This window comes from Ictalurus punctatus, chromosome 9, assembly GCF_001660625.3.
Source record: "Ictalurus punctatus breed USDA103 chromosome 9, Coco_2.0, whole genome shotgun sequence".
NCBI classification, from domain to species: Eukaryota; Metazoa; Chordata; class Actinopteri; order Siluriformes; family Ictaluridae; genus Ictalurus; species Ictalurus punctatus.
Window position 1 is genome coordinate 26,253,758 of NC_030424.2, and position 20,649 is coordinate 26,274,406.

The window sequence follows — 20,649 nt, forward strand, 5'->3', positions numbered from 1 at the left end:
CACCATTTTGTGGCAAACGCCACATGCGAGTCCGGTTTACATTCTTCCTCCTTAAATTTTAACTTGTGCCTTTTTCTTGCAACCTTTTCCACAGGCTGCTTGCGATAACATTTCCAGAAAAGAACCCCAAAAGCAAACAATTCATACTGCTGATTTAAAAATATTGAAAAATATATATAAAAATAAAATGTGAACTGCTTCTTACTTTGACGTTGTCCAAGATGACCAGAGGCCCGTTAACACCTGAGACAGTGGAGTAAGCTGAGGATAAAACAGATTGTTATTAGCATCATTAGCATGAGGAAGAAATAAAAATGTTTCGTTTTCAGCCTTTGGGAATAACCTGAGAATATCTCCGACTGCACTAGGAAACCTGAACACTCCTCTTCCTGTCTAATTCGGTGCACTGATAACAGCCATGAAAGCCTCGAGTCAATCCCATGGCAATGACTCCTCGCTCTAACACAACACCTGTGCATCTAATTGCACACGGCAACCTTTCTACAAGTATTATAATTGGACTTTCTGTGCACAAATGTCAAGACCGTGGCAGAGGACAGTCCCCTCTTCGCAGGCGTAAAGGGTCCACGCTTCACTAAACCTGGTCTGATCGGCTTGGACATGGTGAAATGCCAATTTCTTAGCCTTTCTGTAACACGCCTGTCGCATATCAACCCGAAAACCTCCAAGTGAAATGCATCACAAATAACAGGCATTAGAGAGGGAGGGGGAGAGAGAGAGAGAGAGGGAGAGAGAGAGAGAGAGAGAGAGAGAGAGAGAGAGAGAGAGAGAGATGGCGCTGAGGCTCACGGAGAAATTGCAGTGGCAATGTGACAATCTCGGGAAAAGCATCTCTGACTCCGACCCGTCAGAGTGGATCGAGTGCTAGAGTAAAATCTTCGCCTCTTTGGTTATGGCACGGAGTATAATGTAACTTTGTGTGCAGTTAAACCTCATGCACATGTAATTTTGTAGTTTTAATTGTAATAAAACTCGCACTACATGTATGATCAGAGACTGTTTTTATATTTTGTGAGAGTTCTTCACGAGTCCCTTGTTTGTCCTGAACACTTAAACATCCCACTGTTCTTCAGAAAAATCCTCCAGGTCCTGCACGTTCTTTACTTTTCCAGCACCTTCTGCATAATTGAGCCCTTTCCAGCAGCGGATATATCCATCTTTTCCCACTCGCGACAAATGAGGGACTCGTGCACGACTATGCAAACGTTCACTCATGCTCGGGAAGGCGACACGATACATTAAGTCAGGAGGGGGTGCAAACTTTTGAAAAGGATCATCAGTATAAATTGTGCAAATTACGTTATTACTGTGTCTTCTGGACTACATGTAAACATCTGTGATGTGAAAGTTTCATCAGTGAAGTGCTAAATAAAAACAAAACGCAATCGTTATGATCCCTCTTACTTTTTTTTTTTTTTAATGATTAACATTTTGCAGACTCTGCAAGGGGGGTGTAAATTTATGAGCACTACTGTATATTATTAATGCTCGAGTTACTTTGTGTTAAATATACTTCACCCTACGTGCCCTGTCCAGCGAAACAGCGAAGAGAAACGGTCGTAGCGATACACAGCTTCTAAAGCTAACTAAACAAACCCAATTCAGTAAAAGCACTACATGCTGAAAAGAGTTTCCTTTTTTCTTCGTAATGCCTCTATGGACGTTTATCGAGACATAGGACATGTGAGTCAGACAAATCCATGGTCATATATTCGTCTTCCATTGTTGCGAGACAATAAATGGGAAATAATTGCATGCAGGAACTAAAGTCGTGTGTGCGGGATTGAATTCGTGCCAGACGATCGGCCTTGCTGTTCCGATACTTTCGGAGGGGGCTGTATAACAAATAACGTAGCGATTGCCTTATACAGTGGAATTTTACCGCGTACTGTCGAGGACAAACACGGTCTTTATTAAAATCTCATCTTTATTCATCTACACACACTCCTATGTTTCCTGCCGCTGATATTCAGCTCGATTTGAAATCCCTTTAGTAATCCGAGACCCCGTCTTTTTTCCGAATTTAAGCCTCTCCGCCAACTGAACCTCGTTCACTAGATAAGCTCACTACATAGGGTACGATAGAACGTGTGAGGTTATTGCATATTCGCTGATTTTGCCAATATACATCTACCAACTGTTAGATCAAGCCTATTGGTCTCAGGCTTTATTGTTAAAAGTGCAATATTCGTTAATTAAACATTTAATACCAGGACACTGAGCAATATTTACTTTAATTAAGAAGTGCACTAACATACTATAGTGACGTTACTCTTATAACGGGGAGTAGGGATGTCACGAGAACCGATCCTTCGGTACCAACATTCTGAAAACGTGACGGTACTTGTTTTTCTGCAGTAGCTAGCGATTGATAACGTAGGTACCGAGGTTGCGATTCTTCCGGACCTGATGGGGCGCAGCAAATACGCGCAGGTGTTTTAGTCGGTCCACAAGTGGTACAGAAGAAGAACGAGGCCTACAAGCACACGGGAAAAACTACAGAATATGGCGACAAGTTTAGCTCCGCCCCGACTCGTCGAGAGGAAAGGTGGTAAGCGGCGAATATGGAAATACTTCGCATTCGAGGCGGGTGACAGCAAACATGTAATTGATGCTGTGAAGCCGGTGTGTAACCGATGCTATCGTTCATTTCAAACAAAGCGAGGAAACACCTGGAATTTGGCGAAGCACCTGAAAGACGGGTCCTACATTACGTTTGTTTGAGGCAGCTGGCATTGTTGCCGTGGAACCAGCTAACGTTATGCTCCATGTAATGTTTGCGAGAGCGAGTTATTTGTTAAAGACGCGAACACATTGTAGTGTTATAAACTACCTCCTAATGTTCCACCATGCATCGCCATTCAGCCCGTGTCCTGTCAGCTAAATGTAGCCGAATGTCACTAATAATTACTCACATGTTCATGCTTTTAATAAATCTTTCTGTCCTGACACCTTATCAGAGAATTTAAACTAATGCTTGCATTCCGAGTATAAGGGGTGTGTTTAGGAGTGCGCCTTAGCACTTGTAGCCTCCACTGTTTTAATAGTCATGGTCAGACAGTGTTTCATAACTAAACTCGCTCTCTCTGACTCTCTCCGACTCTCTCTCTCTCTCCGACTCTCTCCGACTCTCTCTCTCTCCCCATCTCCGACTCGCTCTCGCGCTCTCTCTCTCTCTCTCTCTCTCTCTCTCTCTAAAACTCTCTCTGTGACTCTCTAAAACTCTCTCTCTGTGACTCTCTAAAGCTCTCTCTCTCTCTCTCCCCATCTCCGACTCGCTCTCGCGCTCTCTCTCTCTCTCTCTCTGACTCTCTAAAACTCTCTCTCTGTGACTCTCTAAAGCTCTCTCTCTCTCTCTCCCCATCTCCGACTCGCTCTCGCGCTCTCTCTCTCTCTCTGACTCTCTAAAGCTCTCTCTCTCCCCATCTCCGACTCACTCTCTCTCTCTCTCTCTCTCCCCCCATCTCCGACTCGTTCTCTCTCTCCCCGACTCGCTCTCTCTTTCTCTCTCTCTCTCTGACTCTCTAAAACTCTCTCTGTGACTCTCTAAAACTCTCTCTCTCTCTCCCCATCTCCGACTCGCTCTCGCGCTCTCTCTCTCTCTCTCTCTGACTCTCTAAAACTCTCTCTCTGTGACTCTCTAAAGCTCTCTCTCTCTCTCTCCCCATCTCCGACTCGCTCTCGCGCTCTCTCTCTCTCTCTGACTCTCTAAAGCTCTCTCTCTCCCCATCTCCGACTCACTCTCTCTCTCTCTCTCTCTCCCCATCTCCGACTCGTTCTCTCTCTCCCCGACTCGCTCTCTCTTTCTCTCTCCCCGACTCGCTCTCTCTTTCTCTCTCTCTCTCTGACTCTCTAAAACTCTCTCTCTCTCTCCCCATCTCCGACTCATTCTCTCTCTCCCCGACTCGCTCTCTCTTTCTCTCTCTCCTACTCCTTCCCCCTCTCTCTGACTCTCTAAAACTCTCTCTCTGACTCTCTAAAACTCTCTTTCTGTGACTCTCTAAAACTCTCTCTCTCTCCCCATCTCCGACTCGTTATCTCTCTCTCTCTCTCTCTCTCTCTCTCTCCTACTCACTCCCTCTCCCTCTCTCTCCATCTCCGACTCGCTCTCTCTCCCCGACTACTAGATGTTTGCTATCGTGGCATCCCAGAGAGGGAGTCAAATGAAAAATGTTCTATTTTGTATTGTTTATTGTTAATAGGCGTCACAATTGTGTCCAGATTCCTCTAGAAATAAAAAAAAAAACTTTAAAATCATGTCATACTTTTAAACTTTTTCCATTTCACTCACCCTTTCTTCTTTTTTTTTTCCTCCAGTTACTAAGCAACACAAAACAGTTTAAACGCTGCTATAAAAGGAATTTTTTTTTTTTTTTTTTTTTACTTTGCCTTCTGGGATCAATAACTCGCCCCCACCCTAACTTTTCATTAGACTTACTCCAAGTCCAAGTTCTCCACATTCATATGTTTTGTGAAAATTGAAGCATGTTGTATTCATATTTTATTTGAATAAAAAAGGCACAGCGCTGGTCAATAAAATTTAATTGGATACTTTTCATGCGCGTTTGTGAAGTCGGATTCATCTGAACATTCGGTGAATTGATTCGTTTCTGCATTAATGTTTTGCGGATGTTCTGAATGTCTCCCTTAATATTCACAAAACTATTCAACAAAAACTAAACACCTCACTATTGAACTGCAAACCACACACACACACACAGTTTTGGCAGGTGTGTATCCTGGGTGGGCCAACATTAGCAGCAGGAGGTCCGACAATAGCTGAAGAGCAGAAACGGGTGCAGTCCTCACTTTGTTTTTTTCACTTGCTCTGGGAAAACATTACCGGCTCTGACACTGGAGCCAATGTGCTGAATCTCTCTCTAATAATACCTGTGTGTGTGTGTGTGTGTGTGTGTGTGTGTGTGTGTGTGTGTGTGTGTGTGTGTGTGTGTGTGTTGGGGGGGCCAGAGGGTGACACACGAGCAAAGGTCAACTCAGACTTATTTTTAGGTCAACCATTTAGATTGGATGCGTCAGGTTTTGGATGTGATGAATGTGTGTGCGCGTGTGTGTGTGTGTGTGTGTGTCGGGCTTTGGGGGCATCAGGCTGCATCCTGATATCAAAGGCTGGAGGAAACACGCTTACGTCGCCTGATGGGGGGAAGCAGTACTGCCTCTAATTAGCCTGAATAGCCAGTCAGCGCACAATCACACTGCCCCACACACACACACACACACACACACACACACCTGCACATCATGTCCAATTAGTAACGTAGGCAAGGAAGGAGGGAGAAAAGCAGAGGGGATGGAAAGATCTTTCTTTAACTTATATGATGTGTCAGTTACATTGTAGACACTGATATCCGACATCAGCCAGTGACTGTGTCTATGTGTGTGTGTGTGCACACACACATATGTATGTATGTAATCATATATAAAATGATGTATCGGGGTTAGCTAAAGTTGTGCGTTTGTGTACGTGTGTGGGGAAAAAAACTAAAACCCCTAGGGAAATCGCTTTATTCACGTAATCGTTCCAGACTAACAGACTTTCCCCAGACAGAAACACAAACACTAAACAGAAGAGGACGATTGACACTGAGCTGTGGATCGACAAGCTCAAGTATTTTCCCAACTCGATTTTCCTCTCAGGCCATCCCCTAAAGCTTCCATGTACGACACACACCTCTTCCGAGCGTGTAGGTAAAGATCAGCATACACACCGTATCGGGCTATTTTATACCATTCGTTCAGGGTCACATGACCTCGATTAAAAACCCGTCCTGAATTCTGAACGGATTAAACGTCAAATCCATCCTAAAAGATGAAATTATAGTGGGACGTATGGACGAAATACATTCATTCAAAGGCAGAACAGATCGAAGTAAAGAAAAAAAAAAAAAAACACCACCACACAGGCGAAAGTAAATCCGGAACTCCTCTACAGAATTCACCACCGAACATAGAGCTTTGCATCAAATAGAAGATTAGCTTCATAATTATCATCATTATTACTACTCTAAGAGAAAACACCGGCCTAATCGTGCCCGCCAGCACATAATGCCCTTTTACAAAATGCACAAAAATACACATTTTCAGCACACATTCCAACATTATTCCAAGACATGACTTTTTTTTTTTTTTATTATGGTGTTGTCCTACGCCTCCCTTCAAACGAATGCCTGACAAATTGCAGTGCATGCTTTCGACGGATGTGTTTATAAAATGGACTTAATAGCTACACTTACCCTACAAATTGGCCATATGGTTCAAAAGAGATTCATATGGCTATTTACCAAGATGTGATCATAATTATGATGTAGGAAAATTGCCACTATATAATTGTGCATCAACCTCTTAAATATCCACCTCTCCAAACACAACACACACACAGCTAATGGACAAAAAAAAGAAAAAGAAAAAACGCTGGCTGAAATCTTACAACACAATAAGCCCAACCCCCCCCCCCAAATTGGAGGACTGGTCTTGGAGCATTACAGCTTAAAATAAGGCGACGGAATTATAGCTAAGAGTCGTCTTCGACTGGGAGTAGATGGAAAAACTAAGCTAAATAATCCAAAGCATTTTATTAAAAACAACAACAACAAAAAAAAACAAACATGTTTTTAGCTGGGAAAATGACTCAAACACATGAGTGTATATGTGTGTGTGTGTGTGTGTAAGAAAACCTAAAAGATCTAACTGAAGCCCAAAACTCAAAAATCAGAAAGATGCAAGGCCATTGGTATGAGATATGACTTCTACACAAAGTATATCGATATTACACAAATAAATAAGGAACTTCCCACGTTTAAACACATAACAGTTAGAAAATAAATTAATTAAATAAATAAATAAATAGATAAATAAATAAATAAAAGACACCTCCACACCTTAGTAATATGAGCCAATCCCATGGCAGTCTATCACAGAGAGCGGCCAGAGCCTTGTGAAGAGGGCCTCGCAAAATAAAGATCACAAAAAAAATGGCTATACATTCACATGGTGTGAAGTAGCAACATTTCCCATTAGGCTTGAAAAACTTTGCCCGCCCCACGCGGGACACTTGAGCTGGAGTGGCGCGGTCCGAGGGCTGGGCGCCGAACAGTGGCGCGGGTCAGAGCCGGGCCTGCCAGGCCCCATTGTGCGCTAAGACGTTAATTGGTGCTAATCCAGCCCTAGGAGCTGTTTTGCTAGCCTGACCTCACGCCCCAGAGGACACCTTGGTGTGAAATACTAAAAAAAAGGACTCTATTCAAAGGGGCCAGTGAAAAGAGGCAGAGAGCATTCCAACACATTCTGTTCTCAAAGAGAGGAGCACAGGAGCGCGGGAGGACCGGCTGGGGGGTTTTTTTCTTCCCCTTCTTCCCCTCCGTCTTGGGCGCATCCTCACCCCCGATGCTCTGAATTAATAGCACAATAGCAGTGGTAACAGTGATGGGTCTGCCTGCATTCACCGTTCTCTTCTCAGGTTTCTTTTTACCCCCATGAACACACTGGCTGTCTAGAAGACGTAGTGTAAAGAGAGCGCTAATTGCCCTCGGGTTTGGGATCAGAAGGACGTCTATGAAACTATCAACAAACAGGAAAACACCGATTATACAATCAACACCTGTCAACATACAAGCTGTCTTTGATATTTAAAAAAAAAAAAAAAAAAAAAAAAAAACTCCACACACACACACACCACAACATAACAGACAAGACACAAGAGTACAGTGCTAAAAGAATGAGAGTTCGGTTCCAGACCGTCGTGTTGAGGAAGAGTGGAACGACCCAAGGTTGTGCAAATTAGAAAACGTTCCTTCTTTAATCTTCAAAATGCAGAACAAAAGGGAACTTCAGCCATAAGCTCATTATCCTACTTTCTGCGTCCTTGGACAATACTGAGGCCGTGTTAGTTTGTGTGAAATTGAATGATATGGGGGAAGAAAGAAAAAAAAAAATGAAAGAAAGTCATTAATGAAATACATTTAGAAACTTTTATACAGTTCATTTCAGTTCTGAGTGAGAAAGAGTTCTGCACGGGACATCGCAAAGGAAGACCTCATCGTTACACAGAGTAAATAATAAATGAAATAAAGTGAAATCTTTGGAAACTAGGCTTGGCGTTTGTTGAAATAGATAAAAATGAGCAACAATGGAAACGAAATCATGCGAAAAGGAGTTTCTCGACAGATCCGAGCAAACAAATCTTTATCCGAGATTTGCCAGAGAGATAGAAATATCGGCCCTTTTATGCGCGGGCGAAAATGTTTGACAGCACACGTTTAACGTGATCTTCAAAACACACTGAATGTTATGTTAAATATTCAACTACAGTTTCACTAAGAAAGAAAGAAAGAAAAAAAAAGTATAGATGGAAAATTACGTCGCAAAAAAAAAAAAAAACTCAAATAATAATCACGCCTGCGATAATCATCATGATTCGGACGGCCGACTAAAGGAAATGTGAACAGAATGAACATCGATGTTAAGTGAATCAGACCGCTATTCTTCCAAACGTAGCGCGCCGTGCGGCTTCGATACGCAGCATGCAAATAAGGGCTTTTCAAAAGCTACAAAATGTCCATTTCATGCTTTCGACTAAAGACGCATTAACACGTTTCCGCCAAAATAATCAATTATGATTATTTTTTTTTCCCTCCTGGTTTCATAATTGCACCAGCTATTCTGTTAAGAAAAGTAATTGTGCTGCGATTCAATCGTATTTAGAAGCCGCCAACATTATAACGTGTGAAAAACCATGAAATGAGACTCGATTTTTAAAAAAATAATAATAATAATAATTTGTTAAAAAAAAAAAAAAAAAAAAAAAGAAGAAGAAGAAAAAAAAAAGAGGAACGTTGGACGAGCAAAAGGACGGACGTATGAAAGGCTGTGAATCGAAACTCACAGGAGACCGCGACGGCATTCACTACGGATTCAATGCTAAACACAGAGAATCCAATTATGGCGCTGACAGCTCAAGAGCTCGGCGCTTTGATTTCAAACTACAAGAATCGGACCAAAAAAAAAGAAAAAAAAAAAAAAAAAGAAAGAGAGACGCAAAATTTAATTTTTTCCCCCCAAGAGTATCGGAAGATTGGAATATTTTCGAGTCTTTCATGAGTACGCTCTGAAGTCTCCCAGTGTGCACTAATCATTTCTAGCATGAGGAAATAAAAACGAGGATAAAACATCACGGCCCTCAGAGCGTCGAGAGCCACGGACGCTGATTTAAGGATCTCATTCGTTCATCCTGGTACGTCTGGTTATTATAGTAACAAAAGTAAATTCAATTTTATTACAGATACGATCATTAAATTTGAGCGTGTGTGTGTGTGTGTGTGTGTGTGTGTGTGTGTGTGTGTGGAGTGAACACACCTCTTATTCAATAAGTTTTCTGATGAGGTTATCAGTTATTCTACTACACACTGAGTGTGCTTATAAACCAACAGGATGTATTAGCCAAGCTTCTCGAACTGTTCTGTTCCCATTATAAACAAAAGGTCACAAGCAAAACCTTACAAAAATAAAACACACACACACACACACACACACACACACAGTAGCTGCTGTAACAAAATCCTCAAGAATGATAACATCCCATCAAAGAGGAACGCTCTTGACCCTACAGGTAGCGTCTGCCGAGTGACGACTCCCCGCACACTCGCACTGATTGGACCGCGTGTAATCAGAGGACTCGCAGTGCGGGGGTGTGTGATCTCGAGGTAGGAGGGTGTGTTGGCTGGTAAGGAAGGGTAACTGTTTAACCCTCGTGCCTCTCTACAAGCTGGTGCAGAGATTAAAAACGGATCAAAAGGAACTTTATTCCGTTAAAAGACCGACAGATTTGAGTTCCCTGCACATCACACGTGTATAGCCCACATATATACATCTAATACTCAATTAAAAGATCTTGTACGGCTGCGCTGCTTGTATTGTTCTCCGCTTGATCTATATCGCTTCGCTTGCATTTCCTCATTTGGATAAAAGCGTCGGCTAAATGAATAAATGTAATACCTTTTTCACAGCCTTCGATTTGCACAATGTTTGAAGGACAACATCGGGCTGTGAAAGAATGTCCGTTCAAAAAACAAAATCAAGATGATAAAAACTGCTGTTTTAATCCGACTAATGGAAGAAATAATCGGTATAAAAGATAATCGCTTATCAGAATAACGGTTTGTTGCAGCCCTAGTACTCAGTAACCTTCTGGAACGGTGTACGAGTTTGTGATTTGAGACACGACGTCACTTTTTTATTCAGTCGTGGACACGGTGTCATGTGGTGCGATACTGACTCCACTATTTACCTTAGTATCGCACCGTGCAGAAGCGGCACGTTAACTTCTGAGTACGTGGACAAGTAATGCACCGAGCGACCGCAGGATACACACGACGGCAATCTTTTTACGCGTACACGTAGTTCACAGCAAGTAGAAGTCAGTTTTAAGAAGGAACATAAGTCCGGCAAATGAAAAAGGAGAGACCACAAAAGCAGAGATGAGTTCATTCCTGTTCTCACTTACATTATAGCTGGGATAGTCGGTCGCACCTTCACCAGCATCTGTCTCTCTCTCTCTCTCTCACACACACACACACACTCATTTCGTATAAAACCCTGAACGCATAGACTCCTCGGTCCTGGAGACTTTTCTGTGCTGGAAAACTTAGCAAAGCACCGGAACCGTTACAAAGCACTGACTGTGAGTGCGTCTCAATCAGCTCCCTAGTTCAGTAGTCAGGTCACTGACGGGAGTCGGCCATTTTAAGGGCTGTCTCCTTCCAGTGCACGAACACATTCGCTTGCCAAATAAAATAAAAAATCCCACAACACACAACAAAAAAAATTGGCAAGTCATGCCACGTTTTCTGAAGCCCCTCAGCTCAGAAAAATGGCTGATATACTCTGCCAACTACAAATATGAGTAGCTTGTTATAGCTGTTGTAGCTCTCAAATGAGTACTTATGTTAGCGGGTTTTAACTTTATTGATGTTCTATATACGGCTTGTATGCATATTTTTTTAAATCCGCTAGCTAGCCTACGATCCTGCTTGAAGTACCATGACAGAAACGCGTGCGATTATGATAACAAATTTATACGACGTATAAAGCATAAATATTGCCTGAGGCATGTCACCAGAAATTGAATCATCAGTGTCCCATTGTGTAGTCAGAACTCGTGTACACGATATACTGCTTCACGCCTACGGAGCGAGGGAACTGACTGTTACTAAAATAATCCATGCCTTCTAACCAAACAGATTCGAGACACTGGTCAATATGTTATTCAAAAATAAAATAAACAAAAAGTGTTCCCCTGTAAAGACGCATGGATGAGTCCATGTTGATGGTGGGGTTTTAAATTTGCACAACAATCATTTAGATTTTTCCTTTAAAGTGCACCCGTTACGGTTTTTCAAATATTCCCTTTCATGTAGTGTGTTATAGAGCTGTTTGTGAATGTAAAAAGTCTGCAAGCTTTCAAAAATCAAAGCGCACGACAAACTGAATTATTGACTCCCAAAAGAAGGAATCGATTCTGAACAGCTGAATCGAGTCGTTAGTGATTCCAGACTTTACTTCCTGTACTAACCTTCGTAGGTTTGTAACAAAAAGCCCCGCCTCTGGTCTTCATCGGCCGCTCGCTGACAGCGGTGGACCAATCACGACAGACTGGGACGTCTGACCAATCAGAGCAGAGTATGCTCTCTGACAGGAGAACTTTAGAACGAATCCTTTAGAACGGATCATTTAACGAGTCGTTTGTGACACTGAGGAAAAAAAAAAAAAGGTAACGCTGCAATTTAAATTACGAGCACATTAACGTGCTTTCTGACCTCGGATACACGTAAATCTATCGTACGTGACCTTTAAAACAAAATTAGGCACGTTTCAAAACCATAATAAGTGCTCTTTAAGTAGAGAAATACTGACATTATTGTTGAATAAAAATTGGGACCGAGCATCTAAAACTACAGATGTGCCTCCACTTCCAACCCTGTACCATTTCTCACGTTACTTTTCATCATCCGTTATTGTTTTTTCTAGTCTAGCCAGCTACTAATAGTGTGTTCGGCTGTGTTTTAGCTCCGTGCTTATACCTTGTTTTATTCTTTCACACTCTAGCCCGAGCCCTTCACGATATGTTCGCCACAGAAACTTGCACCGCAATAAATGATAACGACGAATGATCAATCATGCGACCCTACACGTCGCTAATAATAGTGTAAAACCACATTCTCACTAGGAAAATCTTTATTCATTGTTGAGCGTACCTGCTGCTTGTCATCATTTGATGAATCATGTATCACACACTGTACTGTCATTATATCATTTTACTGCATTTGTCGAGGCAGGCCTTACTTTACCGTCTATGCATATACATATAAGCAGACTGCCTTGTTGGGAATACTATAAATACCGCAAATGCTACATGATGCCAAATTATTCAATAATTATAAAAACTTTGCTTACAAAAAAAAATGTTTCAAGTCAAGAACCTTGAATGCAGAAAAAGACTCATGTGTCACAGTGCTTTGTGCTTAAGATAATGGGCTTGTTTCCCCCCCAAACCCCCCCACCCCCAAGTCTAAGTGGTACATAATTTAGAGACTCGGATACTATTTTTGAAAGTCAACTATTCTATACTCTTCTTTCAATTCATTTCATGTTCTTTGATGGCAAGACGAAGTCAAACGCCCACCGGGGGCTTTCTCTTTCACCGTGGTGACAATTGATTAATTACAAGCGGACAAAAGGATTAGAAACAGGAAACTGTGGGCAAAATAAAGTGGGCTGTGACATCTGAAAGATTTGTTTATAACTGTGTCATTATGGGTAATTGTTTCTTCACAGAAATACCATTACCGTACTGAATGTCTTTTCATTTCATTTAGAAGTCTATTCAAAGCTAAAACAAAGAGCAGAGACAGTCTGGGTTAATTGCCTTTGTTGCAAATGACATGATTAAGATTTTTAAAAAAATGGCTTTAGCTATCAAAAGACAGATGAGTATTGTGCTCACTTTATTTGTTTGTCTCTTTTCATAGTGGCAGACATCTGACTTGGCACGAGTGAGAGAACAGATCAGCTCATCGCACTAGAAAATGGCTCGACATGGGGAGTTTAATGAAAATTAAGCCGGGGGGGGAAGGGGGGGCCATCAGGACAAGGACAAAATACCCTTAAACAGGAAGTGATCAAGGTCCCGTTTCAGAACATTCTAAGTTTACTAATACTTTATCATCACTTACGTTGGTCTACACCGTAATAAATTAGCTTTACACTGACTCACCTGTTGGGACGCATGCAGAGAACGCAGACGGATTTGAAACAGATCTGAAAAATCCAGATGTTGGAGATTCGACTAAGGTAAAATGCAGTTACAACTTTCATTCATCCTTAGTGGCTGCCTGGTCAATGTCGCTGTGGTTTCAGTTAGGCTACTAGTTTGTTTATATAACTACATTTGTTAGAAATATCACAGGCAGGTTCAAAGAAAAAAAATAATACCTGGGTGAGCAGGATTAAATAAAACGTTCTCATGCCGTCAACATCGGTAGTTGAGCCCGATTATGAACTGGAGTGATGTAGCTGAGGCTGAGGAGCTGTCAGAGCCAGAATTCACACACCGTGCTGACAGCGCTGGCATTTCAACCTCTTGTTAGGCTTCAGAATTTTCCAATGTTTCTGGTGGCATGGTTCATATTTTCTTTGAAAAAATCATTTCGGAAAAAGAAAAAAAAAAAAAAAACCCACATAAGCTACCCATTTAGGCCACGCCCACTGCAGGTTTAAAACCAGATACAGACAGTCACTGCGTCATGCCGAGTGTACATGACACGGCTTTCAAAATCTCAGAATCGCTGACCTTTTCACACCGCATGACTTGAATCACTTGTAATCGGTTATTTGGTGCTGTAGGGGAGTGCACGCTACACGATCGCGCGCCGATAAGGTGTACACTACTCAATCTTTCACCTGGAGGGAGCTCTGCTGAAGCGTGTGTCATCCCCAAAACCTACCTAGGATGTTGTATAGAAATGAGAAAAATGAGCAAAACGTGTAAGAAATATTCATTTTTATACTATGCGTCAGTGGGTATCAGCTCGTGCGCGTTTTTATTTCTGCAGCTCCTAACAACACTCACCCTCCCAAACAAATAAATGGACGACAAACTGGATTCAGAGATCTGCTGCGCGTGACCGCAAATGATTTTAATTTCATTTTGGGCTTGACCCTGTTTCTCAGCGCTGTACTTGCAGCTAGGTGCAGATGCAGGTTTCTGGAGACTTCTCAGGAGTTGGAGAATATCGAGTCATTATTGGTCAGCTATACATTACAGCACAGCGTGGGTATTTCTTCGCATACCCCAGCATGTCAGGAAGCTGGGGTCAGAGCGCAGGGTCAGCCATGATACAACGCCCCTGGAGCAGAGAGGGTTAAGGGCCTTGCTCAAGGGCCCAACAGTGGCAGCTTGGCAGTGCTGGGGCTTGAACCCCCCGACCTTCTGACGAGCCACCGCTGCCCACATTACACACTACATGACCAGTCGCCACAGGAGCAAGTCGTGGCAGAGAACCAAAATGAATCCAAGTCTGGATTATCAAAGCTATGTGATAAGAAGTCTCGTGAACAAAAAACAAAAGCAAAAAAAAACCCTATTTGTGTGTTCATGAAAAGTTGACTGTGACGCACGCCTTAACGCAGGTTGTTCTGTTAAGGCTACAGCCATTTCAGGTTTACATCCGAATACAGATACAGTAATCGTACATGCTGAGAAATGCGTACAAAACGCTAAAGAGAAACCGAAAGTGCTGTAACAGCACCACTCCTCATTCCTACGAGCTTTTCTAGCATTAGCACCGTTAATGAATTGTTTATGTTGCCAGGGAGACGCCGCGGGTACTCGCTACATGATATAATGCGCCCACACGGCTCTGATCTGGCAGAAAATAGCTAGGACTTTGCGTAGCTTTTAGTTGTAATAAATCATAGTTAGAAGTAATCATTAAGAAATGCGTATATGCCGACAGATCTTTAGTATCACATAAGTGTAATTACGTTACAATTTCTGTTTCAAACGCGTCTAAAAGGTGTATTTTCCCCCGAAAAGCCCATCTCCAGTGGCGATGGTCTTGGTTTCTCAGACTCGTATGACATGTTTGCATGCCCATCATTCATCATTGCCTTCAATCACTGGCTGCTATCAGTGTGCACTCAGCCTCTGCTCACTGATGATGAAGAAAATGGAGCTGCTAGCTAGCGTGCCTACATTAGAGTGGTTATTTCAGTCCTTCTTTTTGGGGAGCGTGTGGTGGTGGTGGGGGGGCGTCTTGAGCGGGTGTGGGTTGGTGTCTCTATACGGTTTCTTTCTCCTTTTCTGCTTTGGCTTTCGGACTCAGTTCTTCCATTAAGTCATTTCTTTCACGCTTTGCTAAGAGGCTTTTAGCCCATGCTTCTTTTTTTTTTTTTTTTTTTGTCACTCTTTCAAAATTAAATAAATAATAAACTACCTTGGTGTTTGAGAGAAAGCATGTTTGAGGTTTAAATTAATGAGGCAGACGCTGAATAATGTCAATAATACACAAGGAAAAGGGGGAAAAAACAAGGGCGGGTGCCAGGTCATTTTAACCAGCAAATTTACGGATGAACAGAATGAACAGCTCAAGTGTGGGAAAAAAAAAAAAAAAAATCAGAAGATTCTAATTAAGCCGATGACGACATGACTAAACTACAGCTGAAAATTTTGCTCTATCGCTTCATGTGTGTATTAGCAATACTAAGCGATTGTTTTATAGGTAGAGATAAACATTGTTTTAAGTTATAAATCAGTGATTTCCACAAAGCCACGGCCACAAAACACATGCCTATGTTAGAAAGCCTAATGCTGTAATGCTGCGCTTGAGGCGAAGTTGTACTTGTGTCATGTGACTGTAAACCGGTAAAAGCCACCATCAACTCGAAATTTCAACTCGTCAACGTGGGGTAGTCTTCTCAACTACCAGTTCCTTCCCCGTTTACGGAGTGACGTCAAAACAACACGGCCGCTCACTCTGCGAAAAGGGGTTCAACTTGGGTGCGTCTCAATCAGCTCCCTAGTTCAGTAGTCGGGGGACTGATCAGGGAGTCGGCCATTTTAACGGCTGTCTCAATCGCAAAATCCTTCCAGTGCGCTTGGAGTACCATGACAGAATCATGTGATTAAGCTAGCAAATTTATGAGACATATACTCAACATCATCAGTTATCGTTAGCCAGCTAGCTTTTTGCTAACACTACTTGCTATTGTCGCTTGGCCTGCTTGTCGCTAGGCTTCAGTCCAAAATGTCTCAGGAATGTTTGAAGTTCACTACAGTAGAACAGAACCAATAGCCATTCAGGCCTGCAACCGTAAAAGTGCGGTTAAAGAAACTTTTAGTGAGCTTTACGCTCATGTTAGGCCATCCATGTTCTTTTTCCCCCCACTTCGCACGTCCCGAGGTGGGAAATGACATCATTAAAACTTGTAAATGACCACTTACAGGGGGGCCATGTACACAGTATAAGTGTCTGATTACCTTGAAAGTGGTCATAAAATCAACAGAAAATTGACTATTGCACCTTTAAGTTGACGTCATACCGGTTCTTCAGGAAAGTTAAGCACAAAAATATAATCCTCGCTGTTTGCCAGGTCTCATTTTAAGGACGTAAAAGCCCTAAATAATTTTCTTTAAAAATCTTCCACCACACGTCTTAGTTTAATGATGAAAATCCAGTATTTCGCAATGTGTTTGTCTGGTTCCTCATAATGCGTCCAATTGCAGTTGGTATGCTTTCAAAAACAAAAAGAACAAAAAAGAAAGAAAGAAAGAAAGACGAATAGATCAGCCGAGTTGGGAAATCGACACTCGGTGCAGTCTGCACTTTCACATCCCTCTGCAAAATGAGGCATCTGGGGAAGGAGAAAAATCTACCATAGAGGCGTGACATGACTGGGAACGCAACTGCAAAGTAGCAGCAGAACGTCGATGCGAAAAAAGACGAAGCAGTCGAAACTTAGACGATTACCATTTATACTACATAAGGTAATATTCAACACAGCACAGCAGTCAGAAAAACATTAGAATGGAACCTGTTTTCCAATCAGATACCGGTGGCAGAACGACAGACATCTAACGCAGGCGTTCTCAAAAGTTCTTAAGACTTATTAGCCTGTTGGACTAGTCACTCAAATTGCCAAACCTCACTTACCTGTAATTTAATATCAAGTTGAATCGAATGTGTTCTGTTAGTGGAAACCTCTATGGCGCTATAATATTACTATACACATTTATTAATTAAATCCGCATTGGGCAGAAGCCGAGGATTTATTTGATAGTTAAAGTGGCGACAAAACGTTCGAAAACCCCTGCTCTGAAGTATCTTAAAGAGCACCTATTATGGTTTGGAAATGTGCCTAATTTTGTTTTAGAGGTCTCATACAATAGAGTTACATGCATCCAAGGTCAAAAACACTTTAATGTGCTCATAATTTAAACCTACCTTTTTTTCCCCTCAGTGTCACAAACGACTCGTTAAATGATTCGTTCTAAAGGATTCATTCTAAACTCCTCCTGTCAGAGAGCATACTCTGCTCTGATTGGTCAGACGTCCCAGTCTGACGTGATTAGTCTACCGCTGTCAGCGAGCCGCCGATGAAGACCAGAGGCGGGGCTTTTTGTTACAAACCTACGTAGGTTAGTACAGGAAGTAAAGTCTGCAATCACTAATGAGTCATTTCAGCTGTTCAGAATCGATTCCTTCTTTTGTCGTGAGCTTTGATTTTTGAAACTTTGCAGACTTTTTACATTCACAAACAGCTCTATAACACACTACATGAAAGGGAATATTTAAAAAACCATAATAGGTGCACTTTAATAACAGCAGAATTGTACGCATCCTACCTATAATCAACTGGATTGCCTAATAATAATAATAATAATATTTATATGCATCGCCCCGATGTCATGCCGTAAAGGGGGAAGAACTGGTAGTTGAGAAGATTACCCCAAGTTGACAAGGTAAAAATTTTAGGTTGAGAAGGGCTTTTTCTGTTTTTATTACTAGTTGGAGTCGAGGAATTACACGTTGCAACTTTGAGTCGAACACAGCGTAAATTCCAGCACTAAGATAAGGAGCTTCTTTATTACCAAAATACAATGCTGTAATAACACGTGACTAAATGTTAATGTTTAAATAATTCCTGCCCACATTCATGAAGCTCCGCCCCCAGGATCTACGACAGCCTGTAGAGTAGAAAGTCAAACTGTGATCGCTTGAAGAAAGAAAAAAAAAAAAAAGGGTTTTAGGCCATCTCTGAAACGTCAACATGACTATATTTGCAACCACGGTCACATGACTGTTAGTAACTTTATTATTTTCGATGTGAAGCAATATGAAAATGTGAAAAGAGTTAGTTGTGTCGCTTTTGAACGTCACCTTGTGACATACAGCAACTCTTTTCTGGGTCAGAAATTGCTAAATGCATTGTTGAGATTTAACTACTGTGAATACACACACATAGGATTTGGAATCAGGCCAATGTCTTCCAGCACATGCCATGATCCCTGCTGGCTCAGTCATGTGATTAGGTCACATGATGATGGGGATCATAATCTTTCCATCTGTTTAGTTGGAAGCTTTAATCTCAGCCCTCAGAGCATTTCTGGCATTACACATATGATTACACAGCAAACAAGCAAATTATATATATATATATATATATATATATATATATATATATATATATATATATATATATATATATATATAAATGAATAAACTCCCAACATTAAAATGCATTTAATAAGCACAGTCTAGTAGAAATAGTTTATTCAAGGAGTTCAGAAAAAAAAGTTGCTTCGTTATAATATATAACAACCTTATTATTATTATGTCATACCTCGCGCATATTGAACTTACATCCACTCCAGGCTGAAATACAAATGCCATCTCATTCCCTATATCAGTGCACTACAACCTAGGGTACGGAACAATACCTGTCGTGGACTACATAGTGCACTACATGTTGAACAGAGTGCCGTTTGGAACGCGGTCACAAACAGATCAATTTACTGTATCGTACAAATCAAGTTGTAGCTAACGCTAGCTTGTTTAGCTGAGCTGACTAGCTGGTTAAGCGAATTCGTTGTCGACTTTTATTAGAATTCAAAGCTTTTAATTCATTTATTCATTTGTGTATTTTTATTTATTTGTTTATTTATTTAACCGGACATTTTTGTTAGCTAGCCACCGAGTCAGCGAATTTTCAAGTCTCGCGCACGTTAAGAAGAGTGACGGTTAGAGTTAGGGTTCATTTTGGCAGCTCGGAGTTAGCATGCTAGCCGGCTAGGAGTACTCATTTCTGACTAGACAGCCCGACGAGTAAACAAAAGACGAGCTACGGTGCATATTTACTGTAAGTGGCCCAAACAGAGAATCCTCCGGTTACATGAGTCGCCTCAGGTTTGAATTAAAGGTCACTATATACACACAGTGTGTACTCACTCAGCCGGGGCTGTGAAATATAGTTTCTCGTCACGGCTTGTGCGTGCTGTCTGGCTGCAGCTTCTGGCCCGTTGAGGTCCACCGGACGATTCGCGACTAACGTTGCCATTCTTCAGATTCAATTAAATAAAACGCGTCGCCTGACGAGAAGACAAGCAGCAAACGCTTTAGCCAGGCGAATTAATGCCACTAGTCATATGACCCTGCGGAAGGGGCGCGCTCACGTGTCTTGGAACACTTGCGTCATGGCGCAGGGACGGCGTGCGCGCTCTCGCACGCACAGACAGGTAGATACTGTAGATGACTGTAGAAACCGTCCCCTGTGTGTGTGTGTGTGTGTGTGTGTGTGTGTGTGTGTGTGTGTGAGAGCTCATGTGGACAGGATTGAGCAGATAGAGCTCTCCTGTGATGTTGCATGAGCAGAATTTTTAAATGCATCTTTGAGGAAACGTGTCAGCCTTTACTAAATCGGGAGAAAATGTGTGTGTGTATGTGTGTGTGTGTGTGTGTGTGTGTGTGTGTGTATTTCCAAATTGTGGGTAGTGTGTGAATGGGTGTGTATGCAGTTGTGCCCTGTGATAGGTTGGCACCCTGTCCAGGTTGTCCCCCTGCCCTGTGCCCCAAGTCCCCTGGGATATAGGCTCCAGGCTCCCCACGACCCTGTGTAGGATAAGTCAGTCCCTCCAGGATTTTGCTAAATATACGCGAAATCAAGGAAACTCCACAATATTTGCAGGAGCTTGCAATTTTTCAAAATTACCGCAGATTTTCTGCAGATTTGGGCCAAGACAGGTCATGTGACATCATCACAACGCACCACATGATGACGTCACAACGCACATTCAGCCAAATCCCCCTTCGATTCACGTGCGTTGAACATGAGTACAGCTAAAAGGTCTCATTTACTAACAAACATCACTGCGAAAGAGCATGCAAAACAATTTTGTGCGATTGCAATTTCGCCAATTCAAGTAGTTTTCCGCAAAAAAAGCACAAAAAAAAAAACTCGGCAAGTTTTGGAAGAAGAAAAAAAGCCGCAGCAAAATCAAACATTTTTGGACGCAACGATCACAAGAAAACACGGTGAAATCCTGCACGGACTGATAAGTGG

At 42.0% G+C, this 20,649-nt stretch overlaps 1 protein-coding gene across 1 annotated transcript in view; it reads right to left on the minus strand.

Annotated features, from left to right (window-relative positions):
• atp6v1ba (ATPase, H+ transporting, lysosomal, V1 subunit B, member a) overlaps positions 1-19,762 on the minus strand; it is a 40,615-nt gene extending 20,853 nt beyond the window's left edge. Inside the window, exons 1-2 of the mRNA XM_017476697.2 lie at positions 19,539-19,762; positions 206-261 (exon numbers count right to left, since the gene is read on the minus strand). Of these exons, the coding sequence (XP_017332186.1) occupies positions 206-261; positions 19,539-19,647 (165 nt within the window). The 5' untranslated portion in view covers positions 19,648-19,762. The remainder of the gene's footprint in view (positions 1-205; positions 262-19,538) is intronic.
• Positions 19,763-20,649: the final 887 nt, after the last annotated feature.